General features: G+C 44.7%; 1 protein-coding gene across 2 annotated transcripts in view; it reads right to left on the bottom strand.

Annotated features, from left to right (window-relative positions):
- LOC126297572 (transmembrane protein 183-like) overlaps window positions 1-26964 on the bottom strand; it is a 267882-nt gene that overhangs the window by 147973 nt on the left and 92945 nt on the right. For both annotated transcript variants that reach the window (XM_049988526.1, XM_049988525.1), the window contains exon 3: window positions 13243-13338. In XM_049988526.1, coding sequence (XP_049844483.1) covers window positions 13243-13338 — 96 coding nt within the window. The remainder of the gene's footprint in view (window positions 1-13242; window positions 13339-26964) is intronic.

Here is a 26964-nt window from a genome sequence, read left to right as displayed (position 1 = left end):
TCTCCATCATCTCTTACTTCGATGCAACATCAGCCACTTTTGGGTCATATCAATTAACAATCATTAAATGCTGCAGGTTTGGCTGGATCTTTGTATTCAGTGTTGAAACTATTCAACAGAATCTCCACGAAATGGATATAACTGATCTCAAAGTGCCATAAAAGCTTCTTTGCATGTATCATAGCCCACTAGCAAATTGTTTTTGTCTGCAAACAGCACACACACAACAAGATAGCTATAAAAATAGCATCTCCTATCTCCCATTTATGGTGTAATAATGGATCCTCAGAATCACAGGCTTTCTTCATTGTCTCACAATGTTTCCATTTAGAGATCTGATGGTTGCTGGTCCAGTTTCAGTGCGCTCTTCTAGTTCTTCATAAACTCCCACGTCGTCATTGTCTTCATCACTATCATGTCAATAAGACTGTTCATAATTCTACCAAACTGAGGTGCTCTAGATTAGTTGGCTTTGAATATACCTGTGAAATTGTTTTGATAAGTTTCACCTTGCTCACTGTTACATCGTACAATTCTGTATCGCTCCTGAGGTCATCATGTGTTGTTGAAAACTACTTTTCATGAACTGTCTCTCAATTTCTGGTGGATTAATCTGTATACACATTCACACATTGATACTCTACAATGCTTTAAAATCGCTATAGTAATGGCAAACAACTGCCTACCAACATCTCCATGACTGGTTCGCACTCTACTAGCAGCATCTTTAAGCACTTTACATCTTCGGGCTCATGTTTAGAAGTTGGAGATATAGGAAGATACAGCTGTCACTTTTCTACAAGACTCAATGTCCATACTCGCTTTCCCCAATTTCAGTATCTGTGTAATGTAATTTTTTATGTACTGTTCTTCAGGATTTCTTCTCAACATACAAAATTGTCCATTCCAATACAAAGTTTTGTCTGGCCCTAACAAAACCAGTCTGTCGCTCACTGGTCTTGGAAAATTAAACCTACAGTGATGGTAACTCCAGTTCTTATAGCATGTTGTTGTTGGAGAGTGTATTTGAGCCCATTTAACTCATCATTTTCATTTTCATTGCATAAAGAACATGAAACACTTCCACTGACCAAATATCTGCCTTTTGGAGTGTAAAAATTTGGTTCATTTTCAATCCAGCATAACATATGTAAGTATGGACTTTCACGATACTGAAACTCCCTCTTCTGCCTGTAATCCGTATGCCTTCCTTCTACATCTTTATCACTGTTCTACAAAAATCTCATGAAAGCATTAACATGTATCCCAAATTGTCAACTCAAAGTCACAGGCTGTTCATCTGTCAATCACTTGGATTTTCCTGTAGCAATTACAAGTGCTTTCTGTAAATCAACCCAATTCAGATCACTACACTTCAAGGTAACGAACCACTTAGGAGGACCCATATTCTTAACCATGCCAATAAAGTCTGAACATGCACTTTGACAGTATGCATTTGATCTTCACATATTCCACATATTAAGGTGATTATTTTCAATCAATATTCTCCCTGACACATTCTTAAAACCACATCTAAATTTTGCTTAGTTCTAAAGAACTGCACAACAGATATGGCATATAATCAAGGCTTCAAAAATATGTATCAACTCCTATTATTCTAGCCTGACAGTAAATCTGTTGGTACAATTGGATGATATCAACTTTCCTTTAATCCGTTCTTGCCATCAATCAAGATAATTCTTCTGCTCTTTATTCCACTCATACTTTCTGAAGGTAGTTCAGTTTTTCTGCACAGATGATTGATTGATTGAGAGGGATTATGGGACCAAACAGCGAGGTCAACAGTCCCGCAATTCCAAAGTGGATCACAGGAGAAAGAAGGTCTGTTACAAGTGGGTGGATCCAGTCAGGAGAGTCAAATTATAAAACAATGATCATTAAACACACACAGTAAAGGCATAAAAGGCGAGAAAAAAATCTAAAAACTGGAAAAAGGGGGGGGGGGGCAGTCGTGGGGTCACAGACCAAGAAGACTAAAAGAAGTCCCAACTACAACCAACCTGCCCCTGCTCCAAGACTAAAGTAGAGCCTTATATCTGGAAATAAAAAACACTTTCACGGATGAAACAGGACCAGTTCAACCATCCATGGATTGTCTGCTAATATTAATAAGCAATTGGAAAGACTACACTTAACACGAACGGCCGAAAGAGGGCGACATCCCACCAATAAGTGAGGTATCGTCAATCTGGCTCCGCAATCACATTGTGGGGGTGGGTCATTATGTAGGAGAAAACAATGGCTGAGGTGGGTATCAGCAATGCGTAAACAGCATATAATAGCGGCCTCCTTCCAAGAGGAGCGGAAGGCAGAGCACCAAACTGAAGTTGACTCCTTGACAATATGGAGTTTATTACTATGAGTAGTAGCACTCCTGATGGTATTCCATTTTTGGGCAAAGAGAAATCTGACATAGATCCGTATATCCGCAGCTGGAATCATGAAAGGAAATAGGGTAAGTATCTGCTTCTCTAGCCAACCGGTCCCTGGGATGTCCACATGACTTGGGACACAGAGAAATATGACTGAATAGGCATCATGCTCAAGAGCAGAGAGAAGGTCATGGATACCAGACACCATAAGGTGACTAGAGTAGCATCGCTCGATAGCCTTCAGGCTGCTCATGGAGTCTGAACAAATTAAAACACTATGGAGGGAGGCCTGAAAAACAAAAAGGAGGACCCTGTGAATGGCTAGAAGCTCTGCTGTGAACACCCTACATGATCCCAGCAAAAAATGGTGTTCGAAGCCAGTAGGAAATGTGAAAGTGTATCCCACCTTATCGATTGTCTTAGAACCATCAGTGTAGAAGATGGTAGCACCCTGGAACTCTGCAAGGATGGCACGTACAAGACACTGGTAAACTGTAGGAGTGACAGAGACCTTAGGACCCTGGAACAGATTGGTGTTAATCTGTGGTCTAAGCACCACCCAACGGGTATGTGGGGGGGGGGGGGGGGGGGGGGGGTAGGAGGAAATACACGGGGCGCATTCCAGTGAGTGGAGAATGAAATCCCGACAGGGGAAGTGAGATGGATTACAACTGGCAATCCCACCAATGGGCTATTATCAGGAGGAAGACATCTCTCGTTAGCAAAGAGGACAGGGTACATGGGGTGGTCAGGGAATCGGCAAATGGTGATTGCCTAAAAAACTAGAGTTCACCCCATCATATTTGTATAGGGAAAGTCCCTGTTTCTGCAAGGAGACTGTCAACGGGACTGGTGAGAAAGGCACCAATAGGCACATGCACCCCATGATGGTGAACAGGATCAAGAATTTTCAGAGTGGAAGGAACTGCTGAGCCATAAACCTGACTACTATAATCTAGTCTGGACAAGATCAGCACAAGGTAAAGATGGAGAAGAGTGGAACCGTCTGCACCCCAAGATGTGTGGGCCAGAAGGTGGAGAGCATTAAGCTTCTGCATAAATGTAGTCTTTAGGTGGTGAATGTGAGCCAACCATGTCATCTTGTTATCAAAAATAAGGCCCAAGAAATGGGACTGTGCTACAACACTGAGGAGCTGGTTGCTTAAATAAAGTTCTGGATCAGGGTATACTGCAGGTCGACGACAAAAATGCGTAACCTGCATTTTGGAGGGAGAAAACTGGAAGCCACAGGTGGTGGCGCATGCAGACGCCCATTGGATGGCACCTTGGAGCTGGCGCTCAGCAGATGCTACGGAGTGGGAGATGCACCAGATGGAAAAATCTATCAATGTACAATGCCGGGGTAACCAGAGGCCCAACAGAGGTCACAAGACCACTGATGGCAATGAGGAAGGGTGTGACACGTAGCACAGAACACCGTGGGATACCATTCTCCTGAATCTGAGTGGCACTGAGTGAAGTGCCAACTCAAACCCGGAAGAGCCAGTGAGATAAAAAGTTGCAGATAAAAATCTGAAGGGGACCATGGAAGCCCCAGTCATGGAGGGTAATTAAAATGTGATGGCACCAAGCCATGTCATACACCTTATGTAGGTCAACGAAGACCGTGACAAGGTGCCAGCGGTGAGTAGAGGTCTGTTGGATGGCTGATTCCAATTGGAGTAAATGTTCTGTTGAAGATCGCCCTGCCTGGAAACCACACTGATATGGGGATAAAAGGCCCAAGATTCGAGTACCCAACATAACCTGAAGCTGACCATCCTTTCGAGCAGTTTACAAAGTACATTCATCAGGCTACTTTGGGGTAGTTGTCTAGAGACGTTGGACTTTTCCCAGGCTTAAGGATGGGGATAACTATACTGTCTTGCCATTGTGACACAAAAGCACTCATGAGCCAAATGTGGTTGAAGACTCTGAGAAGCTGTTGCCTCCGAGGAGCATCCAAGTGTTGGATCACCAGATTGTGGGTGGAATCCTGGCTTGGAGCCGACTCTTGTGAAGAGCTAAGAGCTTACACCAATTCCTATTCAGTGAAAGGTGCATTATAGTGCTCAATGTGGTGTGGGATGAAATACAGGGGGATCTGTTCAACTCTACGTAAATGCCACAGAAATGTAGTACGGTAGGTAGAGGACAACGATGCTGTCACAAAGTGTGTCACTAGGTGTTCTGCAAGGACCAATGACCCAGTGCACAGAGCACCATGGAGGTTCAGACCTCTGACAGCTGACTGTTGCTGACAGCCCAGAGGGCCACAGAGCTTGGACCAGACCTACAATAAAGAGGCACATGTCCCCAGGTAGGAAACATAGCACTCCCGGTATTCCTTTTTACTACGCTTAATAAGATAACGAGCCTACGCATAAAGACACTTAAAAGTGAGGCGGTTAGTCTGTGAAGGGTGTCACTTAAATCGCTGCAGCACCCATCGGCGGTCCTGGACAGTGACTGCGACATCCTCGGTCCACCAAGGTACCAGTCGATGACAAGGGGGACCTGGGATAGGAGGACAGCACTGCGTGCAGCACCAAAATCCCATGACCTTGGAGCTTTGCTCCTCAATTTGGTCAAACGAAACTTGACATGTAAATAAAAATAAAATAAATGAAGAATAGTGGCAGAGATGCCTTGTATAACTACATCAATGGAATGCGAGAGGGAGGTGTCAAAGTTCACAGCAGACGTCCGCGATAAATTGGTCATTTAGGATACCCCTACCCACTGAAGTGACACTTCCCCACAGTGGATGGTGGGAGGAGGAGAAACGGGGGCGAGAGTTGCTGGATTAAGATAAACAGTGCAACCTAAGGAAGTGGCTTACCTGAAGGGAGGTTGACACTGCAAGTGGTGATTGTCGGAATCATTTGCACTCTAACCACTATCGCTTTCAAGTTGGTCTACATCTAAATCTATATGCTCATTCTGCAATTCTCAGTGAAGTGCCTGGCAGAGGGTTCATCAAACCATTTTCATACTACTCTACCATTCCATTCTCGAATGGCGTGTGGGAAAAAAGGAACACCTAAATCATTCCGTTCGAGCTCCGATTTCTCTTATTATGATGATCATTTGTCCCTACATAGGGGGGTGTCATCAAAATATTTTCGCATTCGGAAGAGAAAGTTGGTGATTGAAATTTCGTAAATAGATCTCACCGCAAAGAAAACCGCCTTTGTTTCAGTGACTGCCACCCCAAATCGCGTATCATATCAGCGACACTCTCACCCCTATTGCACGATAACATGAAATGATCTGCCCTCTTTTGCACTTTTTCGATGTCCTCCGTCAATCCTACCTAGTAAGGATCCCACACCATGCAGCAATATTCCAGCAGAGGAGGGACAAGTAATGAAGACTGTCTCTTTAGTGGGTTTGTCACATCTTCTAAGTGTTCTGCCAACAAAGCGCAGACTTTGTTTCACCTTCCCCACAATATTATCTATGTGGTGTTTCCAATTTAAATTCCTCGTAATTGTAATTCCTAGGTATTTAGCCGAATCAATAGCCCTTAGATTTGTGATATTTATCATATACCCAAAACTTATCAGATTTCTTTTAGTACCCATGTGGATGACTTTTCTTTGTTTAGTGCCAATTGCCACTTTTTGCACCATACAGAAATTCTCTCTAGATCATTTTGTAATTGGAATTTATCGTCTGATGATTTTACTAGACGGTAAATTACAGCATCATTTACAAACAATCTAAGGGGGCTGCTCAGATTATCACCTAGATCATTTATGTAAATCAGGAACAGAAGAGGGCCTATGACACTACCTTGCGGAACACCAGATATCACTTCTGTTCTGCTCAATGATTTACCGTCTATCACTACAAACTGTGACCACTCATAGGAAATCATGAATCCAGTCACACAACTGAGACAATACTCCATATGCACGCAATTCGATTAATAGTCGGTTGTGAGGAACCGAGGCCAACAAACTTCCGACAGAATGCACAATAACCACAAAATGTTGGAGAGCGGTCATAAGAGAAATGTGTTTCTTGAAGAACAAGACAGAATGCAGAATAGGAGAAGACAAGACGTTGCATTACCGGTAGGTGACAATAGTATCCATTACAATTCCTCTGGATGATCGGAGGCAAGAGTCCAACGTAGACATGAAGAAGCAGAGGACGAGATCAGGTCACTCTGTCAGTAGTCATTCACCAACAAGAATGGAGTGATATCCATAAATAAGATGTCAGAGTCAGAGTCGAAGGGGAAGATGGCATCGTGAGGGACACTGGGGGACACCTTGTCTTGAGATTTATGTTTCTTCTTCTTCCCTTTCTGAGACGGAGGAGGGCACGCCACAAGGGTAGTACAGGATTCTACAAGATCTGGAACTGAAACAGAGTGGGTGATCTTGGGGCGCACCGATGGTGCGTCTCATGGTCGAGTGATGGTAGGAGACTTCTGGCCTAAGAGACGCTGGAGAGGGGTGTCCCAGTAGGGCACCTGATCACCGGCACATGCCAAAGAAGGGGGCCACTTATTCGGCCAGGGAGAGGGGGGGAGGGGGGGGGCGGCCACATGACGGGAGGTCGTACGAACTGCATGGGAGAGGGAGGGGGAGAGAGGGACAGGGCTGTGGCAAAGATGAGGAAGGAGGAGGAAATGAAGTAACAGGGGCAAAAGTTGAAGATACTGACACGGGATGGAGTGTCTCATACTTCTGGTGAGCCTCAGCATAAGACAGGCAATCCAGGGACTTGTATTCTTGGATCATCTTTTCTCTCTTGTAAGCTGGGCTATCCAGCAAGCGAGGGGAGTGGCTGTCAGCACAAATGACACATGCAGGTGGCGGAACACAGGTGCTTCCCTCGTGGAGTGGGTGACCACAGTCATCACACATAGGGTCCACCGTACAGTGGAAAGACATATGCCTAAAATGCAAGCACTGAAAGCACCACATAGGTGGAGCTATGTACGGGTTCATGTCACATCAGTAGCACATAACCTTGATCTTCTCTGGGAGGGTATCCCCTCCAAATGCCAGAGTGAAGGTGCCAATATCGATCTGGTTGTCTTTGTGACCCTTCTGGACACGTCTAACAAGATTAATACCATGCCGCTCCACATTAGACCCAAGTTCCTCAACAGTGTGCAGGATGAAAAATTATTTCCTGGACCATATCCAGAGATTGGTGAGCAGCGACAGACATCAGGACATTGCCAAGAAGCTCACAGCACAAAGAGCTGTGGATTGGGTGGCAGAACAAGCTTTGATCAACAGGGAGCCCAACCGCATCTTACTAAGGGACTCCACTTCACCAAACTTGTCCTCAATATTTTCCATGAAAAACAATGGCTTTGTAGTGGTGAATGTGAACCCAGCCATCCTAGAACAGATGAGGTAACAGGGAAACGGTTCCATCCCAAGACAGCGAGCCTGGCCCTCCTCCCATGGTGTAGCCAGGGAAGGGAAAGTTTTCGGGCCATACGAAGCAGCACTCGATGGTCCTATACCATTCAAAGAGATGGCCATTTGAGAACACCCAGATTTTTGCAGTTTGATACGCTTATATCCAATCATCCATCCTGATACCACCCACTCCGACCAGGGGCTCTCCCCATGGGCACCACCCAGCCATAGTAAGGGCAGACTGGCACGGCGGCCGTTGCTGGGAGTTCCAATGCTCAAAGAAGATAAGCAACCACTCCTCGGCATACATGCGGAGGGAACAGCTCAGTTTTCTGTAGTGTGATCCCCGTGTTGTCAGGAGGTCAGTCATATGGGTACATAGCAGCCCCATCACACGGACTGGCTACATGTGCTGGTGACCTAGCAGGATGGAAGAGGGCTAAAGTGGGAAAGGGAGAGGGGAAGGAAAGTGCTGGATGGGGGGTGGGCAAAAACCACACCGTAGATGCTAGGGAGGGATGTCTCCCCCATATGGTTCACACTAAAAACAGGATATTTTGAAGAGGAGGTCAAACCTCAAGTGAGGACCTAAACGCCAAAAAGGATGAAAGAACAGGCAAAAGGAAAAAAAATTGCAGCCAACACAGGAAACCAGATGGATACCAAGGTCGACATAAATCACAACACCGAGAGGGGGGAAGGTGGTGGCAACGGGGAAGAAGACAGGATAGGGAGGGTAGACAGGGTGAAGGAAATGCAGCTACGGAGGGAAGAATTGGCTGCAATAGCTCGGCACCCCGTGTGCGCCACGCACGAACTCGCGGAAGAACCGTGAGCCCCCTGGAGTGTCTACACAGCTGATGAACTGGCAACTGAGTAGAGATATTACTGTTGATAACAGTGATTAATTCAGGAATAGGTTAGCCTACAACACGTAAAACCGATGAGGTAATAACAATGTTGTCACTGCTCAAGACACTGGATGATTCTGAAGGCCAGTTTGTATTTCTTACAATGTCACTGTTATTTCCTGGCTCACTTAGATTTTGATTTAATGGATGTGCAACAGGTGTAATTTTTGTAACACTGTATTTATCATCATCATCATCATCCTCTCATTTTGCCGTCATTTGGATATATTTGATTTTAAAACTGTCAACAGCAATGTAATATCGGTTAAAGATATCAAGCAAGCTGCACCATCCTGAGCTACAATATATTTTGGTCCTCTAGAGAGAGAGAGTCGAACAAGTAATATTAATTATCAGTTTTCTAGACTGTCACTGGTAGGCCATTACATGTAACAATAGCTCCCTGATCAGCACCAGAATCTGTAAAGAACTCCAATAAGCCAGTATTTAGATATGGAAATCCACCATCTTCATTATTAATGCTCAGATGGCCGCAAATCTATGATAATGGTGAACTTGTATTAAACATGAATGATTTAATACATCACAATTAACTTTTAACTCTTGAGCACATCACTATTATACATTAGCCTCAGTCAAACACTGAACTCTTCGACACTTTATGCTATTTCAGTACAATTGGTGGTAACCAGAAATTAAAGTTGAATCTTTTATATCCAAAGACCATGTCTCCATTTGTTTAATTTTTGTAACTGGAATAGCTATGACTGTGTTTGCAGTACACTGCTTACTTCAAGAAAAAAATCATGAAATTTACTATGACTTTGATGAAATGAGCCACTCAGTACATGCCGATTGTTACCCATAACTTGGAAATGTTTGTGTCTTCCTGTTGTATTATCTCATTTTGTAGAATATGGCAAATTTTGCTAACATTCTAATTATCATTATTAAAGTTTATTGTAACATTATTAGTGATAATCCAGTCTAATGCAGTTCAAATGTTTTCAACATTTACAGAAAAGCAATGTAATCTTCAAACTGACTCCAACTGTTCACAATTAATCACTAGACCAGCGTTACTCATTTGTAGCAGAAGCTGCTCAGTTGTTTCTTCAACATCCTGCCCATCAAATACAATTTGACCATGGAAACCATGTTATCCAAAGTGACCACTGAGGTTTAACCATTTTTACAAACTCAATTATCCTACGTAGTAAATGTATTTCTGCATTAAATAACGGCTGTATTTCTGCGAGAATTTCATCTAATGGCATGCCATTCCAGTAAGCCTGCATAGGTGTTGTTCCACTATGAAGTTTTCTGCCACTTTGGTAACAGGTCGAGTTAAAATCAACTTGATTCATTAACTCATTTGGTAGTATATCTCCTGGTGAATCGTCTACTATAACTTTACAATTGCAAAGTTCTTCACACAACAAACAAACTGTATGAGCAAATGTGTGTACAGAATTGGCAAAATCTATCCTGTATTTGGCTCTAGACTGAGCCGTAGACTTGGCATTTCTGGCTTGCCTTGCCAAATGTTCTTTGAGAATCTCATTCAATATAGCCCAAACTGTAGCCTTTACTTCCCTGGCATGCCTAGAACAACACTGCTGTGGTATTTCATTTACACGAGATGCAGCAGTAGACTATGCATTTCTGGTACATCTCGCAGAACTTTGCTCAGGAGTCTCTATTAATACAGACTGAGCCACAGTTTCTGCATCCTTGCCAAGCCTGAAGGAATGTCGGTCTGGAGTTCCATTAGACTGTGAAATACTGGTACATACAGCATTTGTTTAATGTAAACTAGTTGCTTTTGATCTCTGCAAAGTCTTAGTCACCATATCTCCCTCTAAACAATGTGGCCAGTCTTGCGAATTTCCTTGATAGCACATTCCAACCTGACAAGTAGCTTGTGATATCAAAGACCAATATCTTTCTGGAGTGTTGTCTTCTGGTTGTGTTAATCTGCGCCTTTTGGCTTCATTTTGAGCTCACAGTTTTTTTCCCCATTCCCATTTTAATGCTGTGGAGTGATTAGAAGTAACACCTAAAAACAATGACATAACATTAGATAATTATTACCTTTCTCAATATTTTATTAACATACATAAATCTAGAACTTATTATTATACAAATGCACAACATATTTTTAACTTGAGTTTAACAAAACAAAATCCATATGTTTCATGAGACTTCTATTAATATTAGTGTCGAATACTTTCAGAGGTGGTAAGTCCAATAAACATGGGTTCAGAAATGCATAATTTCTGTAATAAACCTGTGTTTACAGGAGGTGTTCAACATCATGTCCATTCATGAAAATGCTTCTGCCCTCTGCCATACGAAATGATGCACCCTTTGCAGTATATCCAGTTGTTGTACCTGCTGGCATGTATTGAAGATGTGACCCTGTAGTGTCCACAAACCGGTAATTGGTGTGGTGCTGACTAATCCCTTCATGTGCCCCCGTAACCAAAAGTCTTGGGAATTGAGGTCTGAGGAATGAGTAACGCCCCCCCCCCCCCCCCCCATCCCCAAACCCATCCAGTGTTCGCGCACATTGTGACAAAAGCGTGTTGGTGCAACATCATGCATGAACCACATCTGTATTCATTCGTGCAATGGCACAGCCTCCAGAAAGGTAGGCAATACATTAATGAGAAGTCCAAATAATGTGCCCCAGTTAAACTTTCTAGCAGTACATATGGCTCTATTAATCTATCGACAAGTACACCTGCCCATACATTGATTGAGAATTGGTGTTAATGCTCTCTTTCCTGAGTTATTTGAGGATTTACATCTGCCCATACATGTTGGTTATGGAAATTCACAACACCATGTCTTGTGAACCCTGCCTCATCAGTAAATAAAATCATGGACATGAACAGTGGATCTGCAGCACACTTCTGCAACACCCACTGACGGAACTGCCATCTGCCATGATGATCATGTGGCTTTAGGGTCTGAACAAACTGTAGATTATATGGGTACAGCAATTTTTCATGAAGAAACCTCCTCCCCCCCCTCCCCCCCCCCCCCCCCCCCCCCCACAGATTGAGATTTGAGACACACATTCTGCTGCTATTACTCATACACTGGTCCCAGGGCTTTCTTCCTCTCAATGTAGCACACACTCCTCCATGTCAGGCATGTAGACTGTACGGGGCCTTCCACTGTCAGCTGTGGATATTTTTAAGCATAGAGTACCATAGCAGAATATCATATCAGCCATTTCACTTTTAGAGTACTCGGCTTCCATTGCTAACAAGTGGTGAAGTAGAGAAAATGCACGTACGAACAGCGCAATAACAGTAAACAAGTAAGTGAATCTGGATTTGGAAGAAGGTGAAACACCATGATATGTACCCAGGATTGACAGTAAAGTACAATAAGGCACACAAACACAGCAAAAACTAGCGTAGCCTACAACAAGACTTGAATCACACAACTGACCACATAATTGTACATAGAGTACTGTGAATAAGACAACATAATAACCTGCCGAAACATCTGATGGAGCACCAATGCAACGACTGTGATAACATCTGCAACCAATCATCACACAGCCCTTTCTACACAAAAGTGTTTACCTCTGAAAGTATGTGTTTCTGGACTCATGTTCATTGGACTTCTTTTTCTTCTTTCAATGAGTACTACCACTGCTCAAAATTCACTGTACAGTACAGATATTAATCAGTAATAACACCAGGTACATTATTTGTACACTATTGGTATTAATCAGTGGTAACGTCAGGTACGTTATTACAGAACTCTTACACTAAATATACGAAATTATCATCTCAGTTTTATTAAATTATTATAAAATAAACTTTTTAACTTAGGAAGAGTAAATTAATCTGGCCAAAAATTTACACTAGGAAATTAAAACTGATAAGCTGTTCATGATCAACCACTAATTGCATACTGAACTGAATTTAATAATATTTATGCACAAAATATCAAAGAAAACAAAAATGTCAGGTTGAAAGTCAAAACCACATGTCTGTCATTGCAACTGTAATAATATTTATGGAAATAAATCTAATGTCAGAATATACAAAATTTTGGGGAGCAAGATTTCGCGCCGCAATTTTGTTTTGCACCCCTAAAAGCATTTGTATAAATGTGGCAACAGATTGTCAATTATACTGTATCTACTAGCAAAATAGGAAAATTAAAAAAAACTTAAAAATTAAAAACCAACACAAAAAACCTCCAATGTACTTTAAGTTTAATGTTACTAGTAACAGTCTGATCCAAGCACTGTCAAGTTAACAGCAGCTATCCTTTCTATAACAGCATACTGTCATTATTAATACGTGTAATCCTTTTCTGTCCTATTATCAATGATAATAGGACAGTGCTCGTTGGACACTGTAGACCAGCAGTACACCCGTGGATATTTTGATTAATGATAAAAACGTCAGAGATTCATGAAAAGTAGAACCTCCCAGGAGAAGTTGCAGGTAACAACATCCAGTACAAGAAGAGAATAAGCATTTTGTTGATTTTCACAAAATGCAGTAACACTGGAGACTGGCAAACAGATATACACTTATAAAATGAACTTACCAAGACCCACAGTTTTCTCAGTTTTCTTTAACTCTTGCAGGCTACTGACTGGTGACACACTCACTCCATCTGACTTCTCTAACCCCAATGACCAATCTGAAATAAAGAGAGAAAAATTACAGGTAAGTTACCTTCTGCACACAGAATTAAAGTCCAGGAGTTCTTTAGACACTTTCAGTCAGCCTCACAGATCATCATACAGTTTCAATAATTTAATTTCAGGTAAGTGCCGTTGTACCTATTTTTTGTGTCAACTGAGGTACCAAAATACTAGTGTGGTCAACATAGCCCAGCTGTGATGATAAACAGAACATGGTTAACAAGCAGTTAGTTTCACAATTGTGCTCATCATTAGAACACAAAAACAAATTGAATAGAGAATGTTCATGATCCATTATCACGGGAGCCTGAAAACATTGCCACAGAAACTTGTGCAAGCACGGTCATTATACTGGTAGTTGTGCAGTACACAATGAATAATTTCATATAACAGTAACTGGCTAGAGTCCATGCAGCTGCAGGATTAAAGCACACTGAGTATCTAATGTGGCTGAATCACATGCTTGTGGCACTGTTTGCATGCCTGCAGAGCATTGCATCTCTTGAACAGCAGGTTCACTCTGAAGCACTATCAGGGGCAATATGCTGTGATATTAGATGCTTCCCCTTTTACCCAGGATGCAGGTCCAATAATGTCCTGGGTCATGACATGAGAGGTGGGCTGGGGAAACCTGGCTGCTGGACCATCTACTCATAGTTACTGCAGTGTCACAGTGTTGGGATTGGCCAGTGGTGTTAGTGCAGATAAATCTAGCCAACCTGCTGGCTGCAGCGAGAGTCTTACACCTGACTAGTGTGGTGGCCACAGAATAGCCTGATAGGTGGTGAAGGATTGACCTTCTAGGGGACCCATATCTCCATGAATGACCCCAAAGCCTCCTCTGACCTATGATCAGCTTTAGGTCATACCAGTGATATGACCAGAGCATGGGCACACGCGGTGCACCTACTATAAGGTGGGGTTACAGAAGGTTCCAGGTTTTGACCTGTGGGATATTTGATCATCTAAATCCGTCTTTGCAAGCAAACTGGTTGCCACTGTTTGAGCTCAAACATTCAGCTAGACCCCTGTTTTTCCTTTGGGTACCATCTCCCCTTCTCTAGACACTAGACACTGATGTATTCTCATCTTCAGAAATAAACCTCTAAATGGTTTACTTTTTACGAGTTACGACACTGTTCAGCATCCGCACCCCTCATGTCCAAATGCCCACTCCTGAACAGCTGGTGTCTTGATTACACAGTGTCTCTGAAGGTGGACCCCAATTGTCAAAGGTGAATCTTGATCTTCTATATATGTATGTGTGTGTGTGTGTGTGTGAGAGAGAGAGAGAGAGAGAGAGAGAGAGAGAGAGAGAGAGAGAGAGTTAGTAGAAATGATTTACTAAAATTTCCAGGAATGGTTGCTGGGAAAGAGTATTCCATAGTTTCACTCGTGCTAGAATCTGGTGTATGTGTGATTATTGAAGTAATATAGTATTCCCAACAACCTTTTTTCTTCGTTTCATTATATAACATGCCTTCATTCTCAGACATTTCACTGACATTAGGTTAGTAGTGGAGGGGTGTCTCTTTTATTGTCATAATCCTCTTCTCTCTTTGATGATTTCAGCTATTACTATACAGCACCACACAACTGACTAGCATCTACAATAAGGGTGCTGTATTGTTCACTGCTTGAATAATTAGGTTCATTGTGTCTTGCACTGTCTCACTAATATACTTCTCTGTTCAAGGTGATTTGAGATTCCGGGCTGTATGCCTAAGTCCTCATTAGTTCATAATTACGTAACAGTCATTGTTGCATACATTGCTGTTGACATGCCATTTGTATCAGTGGTGTAAAGTATAGGACTACAGAGTGTAGGTCGATTACCATAGCTGTTGGGGTGCTCCTATCCTTTAGGTAGATGTCTAGTTCTGTGAATAATCTGCTAGTTTTCGTCTACTATCCATGACTGCACTGACCCGCAAATAGTTGTGGCTTTTGGAATCACCCAATAGGATAACATTGGAGAGAGAAATTGAATCTGCTGTTGTTCACTTTTTTTTTTTTTTTTGTGGTCATTAGCGCCCTGACTAATTTAGGAATGTACCGCGAGGCACAAGGTTAAAACAGCAATTAAAAGGGACAACACTATAAAAGACGTATTAACAGACATAGGATTAAAAAACTACAGCATAATCAAACGTCCTTAGACAGGTGTGTCAAGTTGATAAAACGAAGAACGCGAGCAGCAGCTCCTGGGTCATCCGCTAAAATGGCATCCAGAGTACATGGCAGGCCAAGATCAAGACGCAGCGTAGTAAAATCCGGACAGGACGTTAAAATGTGGCGGACCGTCAGCAATTGCCCACATAGACAGAACGGCGCCGGCGCTGCCGTCAGCAGATGGCGATGGCTGAACTGGCAGTGTCCAATTCGTAGCCAGGCCAAAACGACCTCCTCCCACCGAGAAGGACGTGAGCAGGACGTCCAAGCTACGGGAAGAGGTTTCAAGGCCCGAAGCTTGTTGTCCCTAAGTGCAGCCCAATCGGCATGCCACAGCGATAAAATGCGCTGACAAATGATCGTGCTAGAATCTGATGAAGGGACACAACAAGAAGCCGTCCGAGGCTGGAGGACCGCAGCCTTGGCTGCGGCATCTGCAGCTTCGTTCTCAGGGATACCGACATGGCCAGGAACCCACATAACTGGAGATCCGTCGTCCACCAGCTGCTCAAGAGAGCGTTGGATCCGGTGCACGAAAGGGTGAATCGGATACAGATAGCTGAGGCTCTTGATGGCGCTCAGGGAATCGGATCAGATGACATAAGCAGAATGTCGGTGGCGGCAGACGTAAAGAACAGCTTGGTAGAGGGCAAAGAGCTCAGCTGTGAAGACCGAACAATGGCCATGTAGCCGGTATTGGAAACTTTGTGCACCGACAATAAAAGAACACCCAACCCCGTCATTGGTCTTAGAGCCATCCATATAAATAAAAGTCATATTAATGAACTTCGAACGAAGTTCGACAAAACGGGAGTGGTATACTGAACCGGGGGTAACCTCCTTTGAGAGCGAGCGGAGGTCAAGGTGAACGCGAACCTGAGCCTGTAGCCAAGGTGGTGTGTGGCTCTCGCCCACTCTAAAGGTTGCAGGGAGTGAAAAATCAAGGTGTTGAAAGAGGCGACGAAAGCGAACTTCAGGGGGTAGCAGGGCAGAGACATACAACCCGTATTGACAGTCAAGAGAGTCGTCAAAAAAGGAACGATACGATGGGTGGTCGGGCATTGACAGAAGCCGACAGGCGTAACGACAAAGCAGCATATCGCGCCGGTAGGTGAGTGGCAATTCACCGGCTTCAGCATGAAGACTCTCGACGGGACTAGTATAAAATGCTCCGATCGCAAGACGTAAACACCGATGTTGTATGGAGTTGAGGCGGCGTAAGATGGACGGCCGTGCAGAGGAGTATACAAAGCACCAATAATCCAGCTTGGAGCGGGCGATCGACCGATATAGGCGAAGTAGTACGGTTCGATGCGCTCCCCACGACGTGCCACTAAGAACACGGAGGACATTTAGAGAACGGGTACAACGGGCAGCCAAATATGACACATGTGGAGACCAACTAAGTTTCCTGTCAAATGTAAGACCTAAAAATTTTGTTGTCTCCACAAATGTGAGAGCAACGGGACCGAGTCGTAAGGAAGGTGGGAGAAACTCTTTGTAGCGCCAGAAGTTAATACAGACCGTTTTCTCGGCAGAAAAACGGAAGCCATTGGCGACACTCCAGGAGTAAATGGTCAAGAGAAAGCTGAAGAGAGCACTCCAGGAAACATGTACGCCACGCGCTGCAATAGATGGTAAAATCGTCCATGAAAAGGGAGCCTGATACATCATCTGGGAGGCAATCCATTATTGGATTGATCGCTATGGCGAAAAGAGCGACGCTCAAAACGGAGCCCTGGGGCACCCCATTCTCCTGGCGAAAGGTTTCTGACAGGACAGAACCCACACATACCCTGAACTGTCGATCCATTAAAAAGGAACGAATAAAAAAAGGGAGGCGACCGCGAAAGCCCCATGTATGCATGGTGCGGAGAATGCCCGCCTTCCAACAGGTGTCGTAAGGCTTCTCCAAATCAAGGAACACAGCCGCGGTCGGGCGCTTCCGCAAGAAGTTATTCATAATGAAGGTCAACAGGGTAACCAGATGGTCAACTGCAGAGCGGCGCCTACGAAATCCACATTGTACATTGGTAAGAAGGCGTCGAGATTCGAGCAGCCAAACCAACCGAGAGTTAAACATTCGCTCCATCACCTTACAGACACAGCTGGTAAGCGAGATGTGTCGATAACTGGAAGGCAAGTGCTTGTCCTTCCCCAGCTTAGGAATCGGTACAACAATAGACTCGCGCCAGCATGCGGGAACATGTCCCTCAATCCAGATGCGATTGTAAGTACGAAGAAGGAAACCTTTACCCGCAGGAGAAAGGTTCTTCAGCATCTGAATATGAATAGAATCAGGCCCCGGAGTGGAGGACCGTGACCGGGCAAGTGCATTTTCGAGTTCCCACACGGTGAATGGGGCATTGTAGTTTTCACAATTCAAGGAGTGGAAATTAGGTGGCCGAGCCTCCTCTGCCTGCTTTCGGGGGAGGAAGGCAGCGGGGTAATGAGTGGAGCTCGAAACCTCTGCGAAAAAGCGGCCGAAGGCATTGGAGACATCCTCAGGGGCCACAAGGACGTCATTCGCGACCGTCAAGCCAGAAACTGGTGAGTGGACCTTAGTGCCAGATAGCCGGCGCAGGCTACCCCATACAACAGAAGAAGGAGTAAAACTGTTGAAGGTGCTTGTGAAAGCAGCCCAGTTGGCTTTCTTGCTTTCTTTAAAAATACGACGACACTGTGCACGTAATCGTTTGTAAGTGATAAAATTCGCCACTGTAGGGTGGCGTTTAAAGGTGCGTAAAGCACGTTGACGAGCACATAAGGCGTCTCTACATGCTGCGGTCCACCAGGGGACCGATACGCGGCGTGGAGAAGAAGTAGTGTGAGGGATGGAATATTCAGCATCAGTGAGAATGACTTCCGTGAGGTGTGCGGCCTGACTATCGGAGCTTGTGAAGGTTTGATCCTGAAAGTGAAGAGCCCCAGTCTGCTTTGGAGATGTTCCAACTAGTTGAGCACGGAGAGGGGGTATGATGCAGGAGATGGATAACACATGGGAAGTGGTTGCTCGAATATGTATCAGAAAGCGCATACCACTCAAACCGGCGTGCAAGTTGGGTAGTACAGACAGAGAGGTCCAAATGGAAATAGGTGTGAGAGGTGTCTGAAAGGAAAGTAGGGGCGCCAGTATTGAGGCAGACTAGATTGAGCTGGCTGAAAACGTCTGCTAACAGGGAGCCCCTCAGACAGGATGCTGGAGAGCCCCAAACAGGATGGTGAGCATAGAAGTCTCCAGTTAACAAAAATGGTGTAGGGAGCTGAGCAATAATTTGCAGCATGTCTGCCCTGGTTACGGCAGACGACGATGGAGTGTAAACGGTACAGATGGAAAATGTAAAATTGGGGAGAGTAATGCGGACGGCAGCGAGGAAGGACTGAATCTCCTCGTTAGTCAATCCGTCGAGTGATCTAGTATAGACCACTCCACGAGACGAATTCAAAGTGCAGTGAGCCTCCACCCTGACAGGGAACGTGTACAGGAGTGTGGCCCAAAGCAGTTTTTGTGCCTGAAAGGCGTTCTCAGTTTCTAGTAACAAGGTACCATTACGCAACCTGGTACAAGACTTGACAGATCCGGCTATCGATAACGAAAGGGTTGACAGAGGAAAAATCCTTTCCGTCCTCAGATCGAGAAACTACGAGGAACTGTGGGGCAGGTTGTAGTACTTTTGTCACTGGTGGCTGGTCAAGTTTCCGCTTGTGGGCAGAAGTAGAGAGAGAAGAAGAAGAAGAAGAAGAAGAGAAATCCATTGTGGAGGAATCCCCCATGATTGCCAGCGTCTCCGATGGCGCACTCCTTCCTTGTGGGGACCCTCTCAGAGGGCACTCCCGCCTTAGGTGATTGTTCACACCTCAGGTCACACCTCTCGAGAAACGGAGGGAGGGACCAATCGGCACGGTTGGAAGGTGTCAGCTCAGGCAATCACCCCTCCCTGGGCCTGGCCTTTACCACGGGGTACGTGCGTGCCTTACTTGTCTACCCAGGGCGGGGAATTACGTGTTACCCCGTCACCGGCTACACGTGCGAACGCGTGGGTCGGCCTTCAGGCATGCACAGGGAGGAAGGAAGAAGAGGAAAAAGAAAGGAGAGAGGGAAAGAAAGGACATACTGTCTCAAACGCCGAAGCGGAGACCAGAGAAGGAGAAGAAGGCAAGGAGAAGAGTAAGTAAGACAGCGAGATGGAGAAGAACAAAGAAAGGAACCAACCAAAGGAAGGAAGAAACCAGAAGAAGTGAAAAACCAAAATGAACGCAAATATAGGTTGTGAAACCGTCCGTCTCCAGACGCAGGCGCAAACTACCCCCTTGAGGGGGAGGGACTCCTTTTAGTCGCCTCTTACGACAGGCAGGAATACCTTGGGCCTATTCTAACCCCCGGACCCGCAGGGGGGTGTTGTTCACTGTTATCTACTCACCATAGGTGGTAGATCATACCCATGAACAAACACCACTTTATGATTTTTGCATTAATTCAGTTTTCTTTTTTTTAAATTGATAATTTTTTGCTGCAGTGCGATGGTAATTGATTAACTGTGATTCTTATAACGCAATACATAAAAAAGGCTGGCTGACATCAGCTGTTTAATTACAGTGATTTGGCAATAGTAAACATTAAAATTCTATTCCATTAGTGCTAACAAGATGAAGCCCTCTGACACAGGCAACTGATTCATCTTATATTTAGTAGTCACTTGTGTACAATCTAAGATCAATGACTCATCGATATTTTGGTTCAACAAGCCCCCATTTTTTAGAAAATCCCAAGATTTAATGATGCACAATTGACTGAGAAATGATTGAATTAATAGATAATTGAAAACCGAGTATTTTTCAATATCATATATGGGGTCAGAAAATGCATATTTCCCTAGTGCAATCATTTTTTCACTTTTTTTCCTGATTTGAAATGGATAATACCTTATTAACCCCTACTACTGTAGGCTATTTCACTTGCTCCATTACATGTCCTCCATTTCTTTCAAAAAATTGGATGGGTGGTACTAGTCATACAAAGTTTCAAAGCAAATATACTTGTGGCAACAAGAAAACCTAACAAATGTAGCTACATTGTTATTCTGAAAATTCAGAGGAATACAAACTTAATTCACATTTAAATATATTTATTTCTAAGCAATTAATTTTGATGCATACCACACATATGATAACATTGCCTGAAAATTCAGCACTGAAATCTGATCATGGATTATGTTGTGTGACGTTGGTTTCCTGTTGTGATGTATGTCTGAGCAACAGTGGCAACTTGGTAGAAAAATAATTTAAGTAATGTTTTTTCTTGATAAAATAAATTTTGGTTTCAAAAATTGTATTTATGAGTTGTTTCCTCGAACCTGTAATTACTTTCCTGACATGCCTCACATATTCCTATATTTGTATCACACAATTTATCTCATATTAAATGTCAAACTTGAGTGTATATTCTGTTAACAAACCCCTTGACATTTTGTGTACGGCTTGTTCCATTTGGTCTAATACTGTAGTCCAGTTGTTCACCAGTCAACCTTGTTCTGTACTTATCTTTTAACCCCCGAATGCAAAGAGAGAGGTATTGTAAGTTTAACGTGGGTATCTCTGCATCTGTCTGTGTCATCGTAGCTCCTCATGATAGTTCTTAGCTGTGTTCCAAGACAGTCTGTTCAGCCATTTAAATTTCGTCAGCTAAACAATGTAAAAATGTTTTCCGTCAGTGCACACTCTTGATATAAGCTATTTAATACATAAGAGCTACATCAAATTACGCAGTACCAGACTGTAGAGCTAAAAAATATATAAATAAAAATCCACAGCAATAATTTTTGTCTTTCGAAGTTTCAGCAGAGTGATTGTGACTCAACAGTAAAAGAAATATGCTCTCACAGGTGTTTTTTTGGTTTGTTTGTTTGATTTTTTATTTTGCCCTAATAGTTTAGGCAGCCTTATGCAAGGGAGCACGACAGCAGCCCACTTCCTTCCGACTTCATTCAGAATTATTGCCACTGCTTATTGTCCATGTTACCTAAAGCAGCTAAATGTACATTAAAACATAGTCAACGAATATATGTGTGAATTAAAACAAGAAACACACAAATCACAGAACTGACAATAGTAAAATATGACTATTAAACTACACACATCAAAAATAGTTTTGCATCACCTCAGTTCCCAGAACACCTGAAGATAGGTGTTGACTGTGGATTTGTATCACAGACACAGCCCCTTTGACTGTTCAGAGATGTCACTAAATCTTCCCAAAGATGTAAACAGCCAGGCATCAGCAGCAACTATTAGATGGAGGAGGTCCGACAGCTGACCAGTTCCAGTCATTCCACCAGAACGGAGGTACACGACTCGTGTTGTCTGTAGTTCAACCATGTCTAGATGGTCAAAACCGCGGTTCGATCGCATCTGCATTGTTACTTTGTGGCAGGAAGGCCTCTCAACAAGGGAAGTGTCAAGGTGTCATGGAGTGAACCAAAGCGATGTTCGGACATGGAGGAGATCAGAGAGCAAGAACTGTTGAAGACATGCTTCACTGAGGCCACCCAAGGGCTATTACTGCAGTCGATGACGGCCACCTACGGTTTATGGCTCGGAGGAACCCTGACAGCAACACCACCATGTTGAACACTTTTCGTGCAGCCACAGGACATCGTGTTACAACTCAAACTGTGCGCAATTGGCTGCATGATGCGCAACTTCATTTCCGACATCCATGGTAAGGTCCATCTTTGCAACCACGACACCAAGCAGCGTGGTAGAGATGGGCCCAACAATGTGCCACATGGACTGCTCAGGATTAGCATAACTTTCTCTTCACCAATGAGCGTTACATATGCAACCACACTGGCAGCATATTGGCATGTTCATCTTTATGGACAACAATTTGTACCCCCAATGTGCACATCTTGTGATTTACTTCCTCCAGGATAACAACATCACTTGACAAGAGAGGCCAGCATGTTTTCCAGACATGAACCCTATTGAAAATGCCTGGGACAGATTGAAAAGGGTTGTTTATGGACAACATGACCCACCTATCACTCTAAGGGCTCTACGCTGAATCGTTGTTGAGGAGTGGGGCAATCTGGACCAACAGTGCCTTGATGAACTTGTGGATAACAATGGAAAGAAGAAAAGGAAGTAGACGTATAGCAGAATAACAAGGGAAAGAAAGAACCAAAAGAACAACAGGAGGACAACCAACACTACCATGGACAAAACAGGAAAATAAAACCACAGAGAGAAGCAAGAAACAGGTAGAAGGGGTAGAAACAAGAGAGCAGATGACCATGGCTGGCCGATCAAGAGAATAAATGGAAAAGCCAGCCACTTTGCGACACATTAAAACACCCACCCTAAAAGCATTAGAGTGGAGAACACAAAGGGACTAAGGACATGCACTAAATCTTATACACAATGATAAAATCCATCATCATGTATAAAACTTAAAACTAAATTAGCTGATGAGATGACATCAGCTAAAATTAATGGCAACGAGTCTGGTAACTGAAGAGTCCATCGCAGGGCAGCCAAAGAAGGACAGCTCACTAAGATATGGGCCACTGGCAGCCGGGTGCCGCACAGACAGTGAGGTGGGTCATCACAGCACAGGAGGTAGCAGTGTGCCACCCAAGCAAGGCCAATGTGGAGCTGGCAGAGAACCAAAGAGTCCCTGAGATAGGCCCGCATGGAGGACTGCCAATCATTCGTAGTCTCCTCAATGGCACGCAGTTTGTTGTGGGTGTTGTGGTTATGCCATTTCATCTCCCATAGCCGCAAAATCTTGCGGCATAGTACTGAACGCAGGTCAGTTGCAGAGAAGCCGACCTCCAAAAACTATTTCCACATAGCCTGTTTGGCCAGCTTGTCGGCTATTTCATTGCCTGTGATTCTGATGTGACCTAGGGTCCAGACAAACACCACTCAACGACCAGACCGTTGCAGGGCATATATGGAGTCCTGGATGGTCACTATCAAAGAATGACAGGGCTAGTACCAGTCGAGAGCTTGTAGGCTGCTCAAGGAGTCTGTACACAGAAGAAACGCCTCCCCAGGGCATGAACGGATGTGCTCAACAGCACGAGTAATAGCCACCAGCTCAGCAGTGGAAACACTGCAGCCATCATGTAAGGAATGCTGTTCAATACGTCCTCCATGGACATACACGAATTCGACATGAGCATCAGCCATCGAGCCATTGGTGTAAACCACTTGGTGGCCTAGGTACTTGTCACGAATCAAGAGCAAGTGGCAGCAGAGAGCTGTGGGGTTAACTAAGTCCTTAGGTCCATGTGAAATGTCCAGGCGAAGCTGCAGCCTAGGTGTACGCCATGCAGATGTATGTGAATGGACCTCGAGTACAGGTGGCAAAGGCGAGGGACTCCAGTTCAGAAAGTAGGGATCAGTCACGAACTGCAATTGCAAGCCCTGACCTGGGCTGCTAATGCCATAGATAAACCGTCGTGGGTGGGAAAAGGAGATGGTGATTCGGATGTTACAAACATGTGCTACGTAACTGTCCAGCTGTTATGCATGCCTAACCGGCAATGGAGGCACTCTGGCTTCCGCAAGGGCTCTGGTCACCGGACTTGTCCTAAAAGCTCCTGTTACTAGCTGAACGCCACAGCAGTGCAATGGGTCAAGTAAACGCAAAGCTGAGGGCACTGCCGAACCATAAACCATACTCCCATAGTCAATGCAGGATTGAAAAGGGCTCTGTAGAGCTGCAGCAGCGTAAAGCTATCTGCACCCCAGTTGGTGTTGCTCAGGCAGAGGAGGGTACTGAGATGCTGCCAGCACTTCCAGTTAAGCTGACGGAAGGTGAAGAAGCCAAGTCAATTGGGTGTCCAAATCCAGTCCTAAAAATCAATGTGTCTCCACTACAGTGAGCGAATCATCATTACGGTAAAGTTCTCGTTCCAGATGAAAGGTACGATCCCGATGTAAGTGCATAACACACGACTTTGTGGCAGAAAACTGGAAAGCTAGGGCCCATTACTGTGCCTTGTGGATGGCTCCCTGTAGGCAGCACCACTCAAGAACACCAGTACAAAAAGAGAGAGACACTCAATACAGAGCCCTGCAGGACCCCATTCTCCTGGATATGGGGGACGGGGGAAGAGACTATGGGAGGCACCAACTTGGACATGGAAAGTATGAAGTGACAGGAAATTTTGGACAAAAATCAGGAGCGAGCCTTTGACACCCCACTCATATAATGTGGCAAGGGTATGATGTCACTGGGTCATGTCACACACTTTTCGCAAATCAAAAAACCCAGCAACCAGGTGTTGGTGTCTGGAAAAGGCTGTTCAGATGGCAGACTAGTGGGACATAAGATTATCAGTGGTAGAACGATCCTGGCGGAAGCTGCCCTGACATGGAGCCAGTAGGTCATGTGACTCCAGGACCCAACCCAACTGCTGACACACCATACATTCCAGCAGCTTACAAAGGACGTTGGTGAGGCTGATGGGCCGATAGCTATCCACATCAAGTGGGTTTTTATCGGATTTGAGCACCGGAATGATGGTGCTCTACCACCATTATGATGGAAAGACACCACTACACTAGATACAGTTAAATATGAGGAGGAGATGTCGCTTGTAGTCAGATGAGAGATGTTTAATAATCTGGCTGTGGATCTGATCAGGCCCAGAATCTGCATCTGGGCAAGGTGCAAAGGCACTGAGGAGCTCCCAATCTGTAAATGGGATGTTATAGGATTCACCATGGTGTGTAGTAAATGAGAGGACTTTCCCTTCCAGCTGTCGTTTGAGAGTGCGAAAGGCTGGGGGGTAATTCTGTGACACAAATGCTCAAGCATAGTGCTTAGCAAAGTGGTCGGCAATCGCATTTGCTTTGGTAGATAACACACCATTTATGTTAACACCAGGAACACCTGTTGGGGGTCTGGTACCTGAACACACGTTTGATCTTTGCCCAGACTTGGGAAGGTGACGTCCAGCACACAATGGTCAAGACATATCTCTCCTAACACTCTTGCTTCTGTCGTTTGATAAGTTAGCGAACGAGCACGGAACCGTATAAAGGCTATGAGGTGCTTCAGTGAAGGGTGCTGCTTATACCGCTGTAGAGCTTGCTGATGCTCCGTAATCGCTTCAGCAATTTCCGGAGTCCACCAATGGACTGAGAAGCATTTGTTGTAGTCACCTGCCCAATGATCACATCAATGTTCGATTATGGGGGAGATTCAACAGTGATTGCAGAGGTGACAGTTTGTCATCTGCCTTGCTTAAAGCCCATCTGGGCAGGCATCCATGGGCTTGACGCCAGGGTAGTGACAGGAAGATGGGAAAGTGGTCACTACCACATAGGTCATCATGTGTTCTCCAGTGGATAGATAGCAGAAGTCCTGAGCTGCAAACTGATAAATCAATGGCCGAGTAACTACCTCGAGCCACAGTGAAATGTGTGGCGGCCTCAGTACTTAAGGGGCAGAGTTCGAACTGAGACAGTAAAGTTTCGACAGCTCCGCCTCGGCCAGTAAGCACAGTGCCACCCCACAAGGGGGTTACAAGTGTTAAAATCTCCCATAAGTAAGTAAGGTTTAGGGAGCTCATCAATCAGTGCAGTTAATACATTCAGGGATACTACACCATCTGGAGGAAGATATACATTGCAGACAGTTATTTCCTGCGTCATCCTTATTCTGACAGCCACAGCTTCAAGAGGGGTTTGAAGGGGCACAGGTTCACTACAGACCGAGTTTAGGGCATAAACACAAACTCCACCTGACACTCGATTACAGTCACTGCAGTTGCTGTAGTAACCATTATAGCCATGGAGGGCAGGAGTCCGCATTGCCGTGAACCAGGTTTCCTGGACGGCAATGTAGAAAGCAGGTGTAAAGCTTAACAGTTGCCATAGCTCCCGCAATTCCACTGGAGAATGATGTCATCGTGAGACTGGTAAGGCATGGAACATTCAATGAGGCAGTTTACGCCTCAGGGTCACCTGCTGCCACCGACATTTTGCCTGAGCAGTCTATATCCATTGTGTCTGAGGGTCTGGCGAGATCTAGGTCATCAGCAGACACCAGAGTCTCCACCTAATCTGCAGACACATAGCTTGGAGGTAGCGGTAGTGTGGTTGCCACCGCAATTCCCTTGGTCTTAAGGGTTTTCTTTTTGCATTTCTCTCTCTGCTCCTTGGGTTTCCTTGGCTGAGAGGACTTCACTGGCTCAGTCTCCAGGACTGAGGATGAGTGTGGAGCCCTGTGACCAGCTGCTTTTGGGGTCTTCTGCCACTGGGGGGGGGGGGGGGGGGGGGGGGGGGAGTCATCTTTCCCACTAGCAGAAATTTGGGAAGGGAGTGACCCAAGGGACCTCTTCCTAGCAAGAGCAGCCAAAGAAATTGTATGCTGGTCCAGCTTAGAAGTGGTGACAGATGTCGGTGATGGTTTGGGGGGGGGGGGGGGGAGGGGG

The sequence above is a fragment of the Schistocerca gregaria genome, chromosome X (assembly GCF_023897955.1).
Source record: "Schistocerca gregaria isolate iqSchGreg1 chromosome X, iqSchGreg1.2, whole genome shotgun sequence".
Taxonomy (NCBI): domain Eukaryota; kingdom Metazoa; phylum Arthropoda; class Insecta; order Orthoptera; family Acrididae; genus Schistocerca; species Schistocerca gregaria.
Note: the sequence above shows the minus strand (reverse complement) of the source record. Positions and strands in the feature narration are given on the sequence as shown.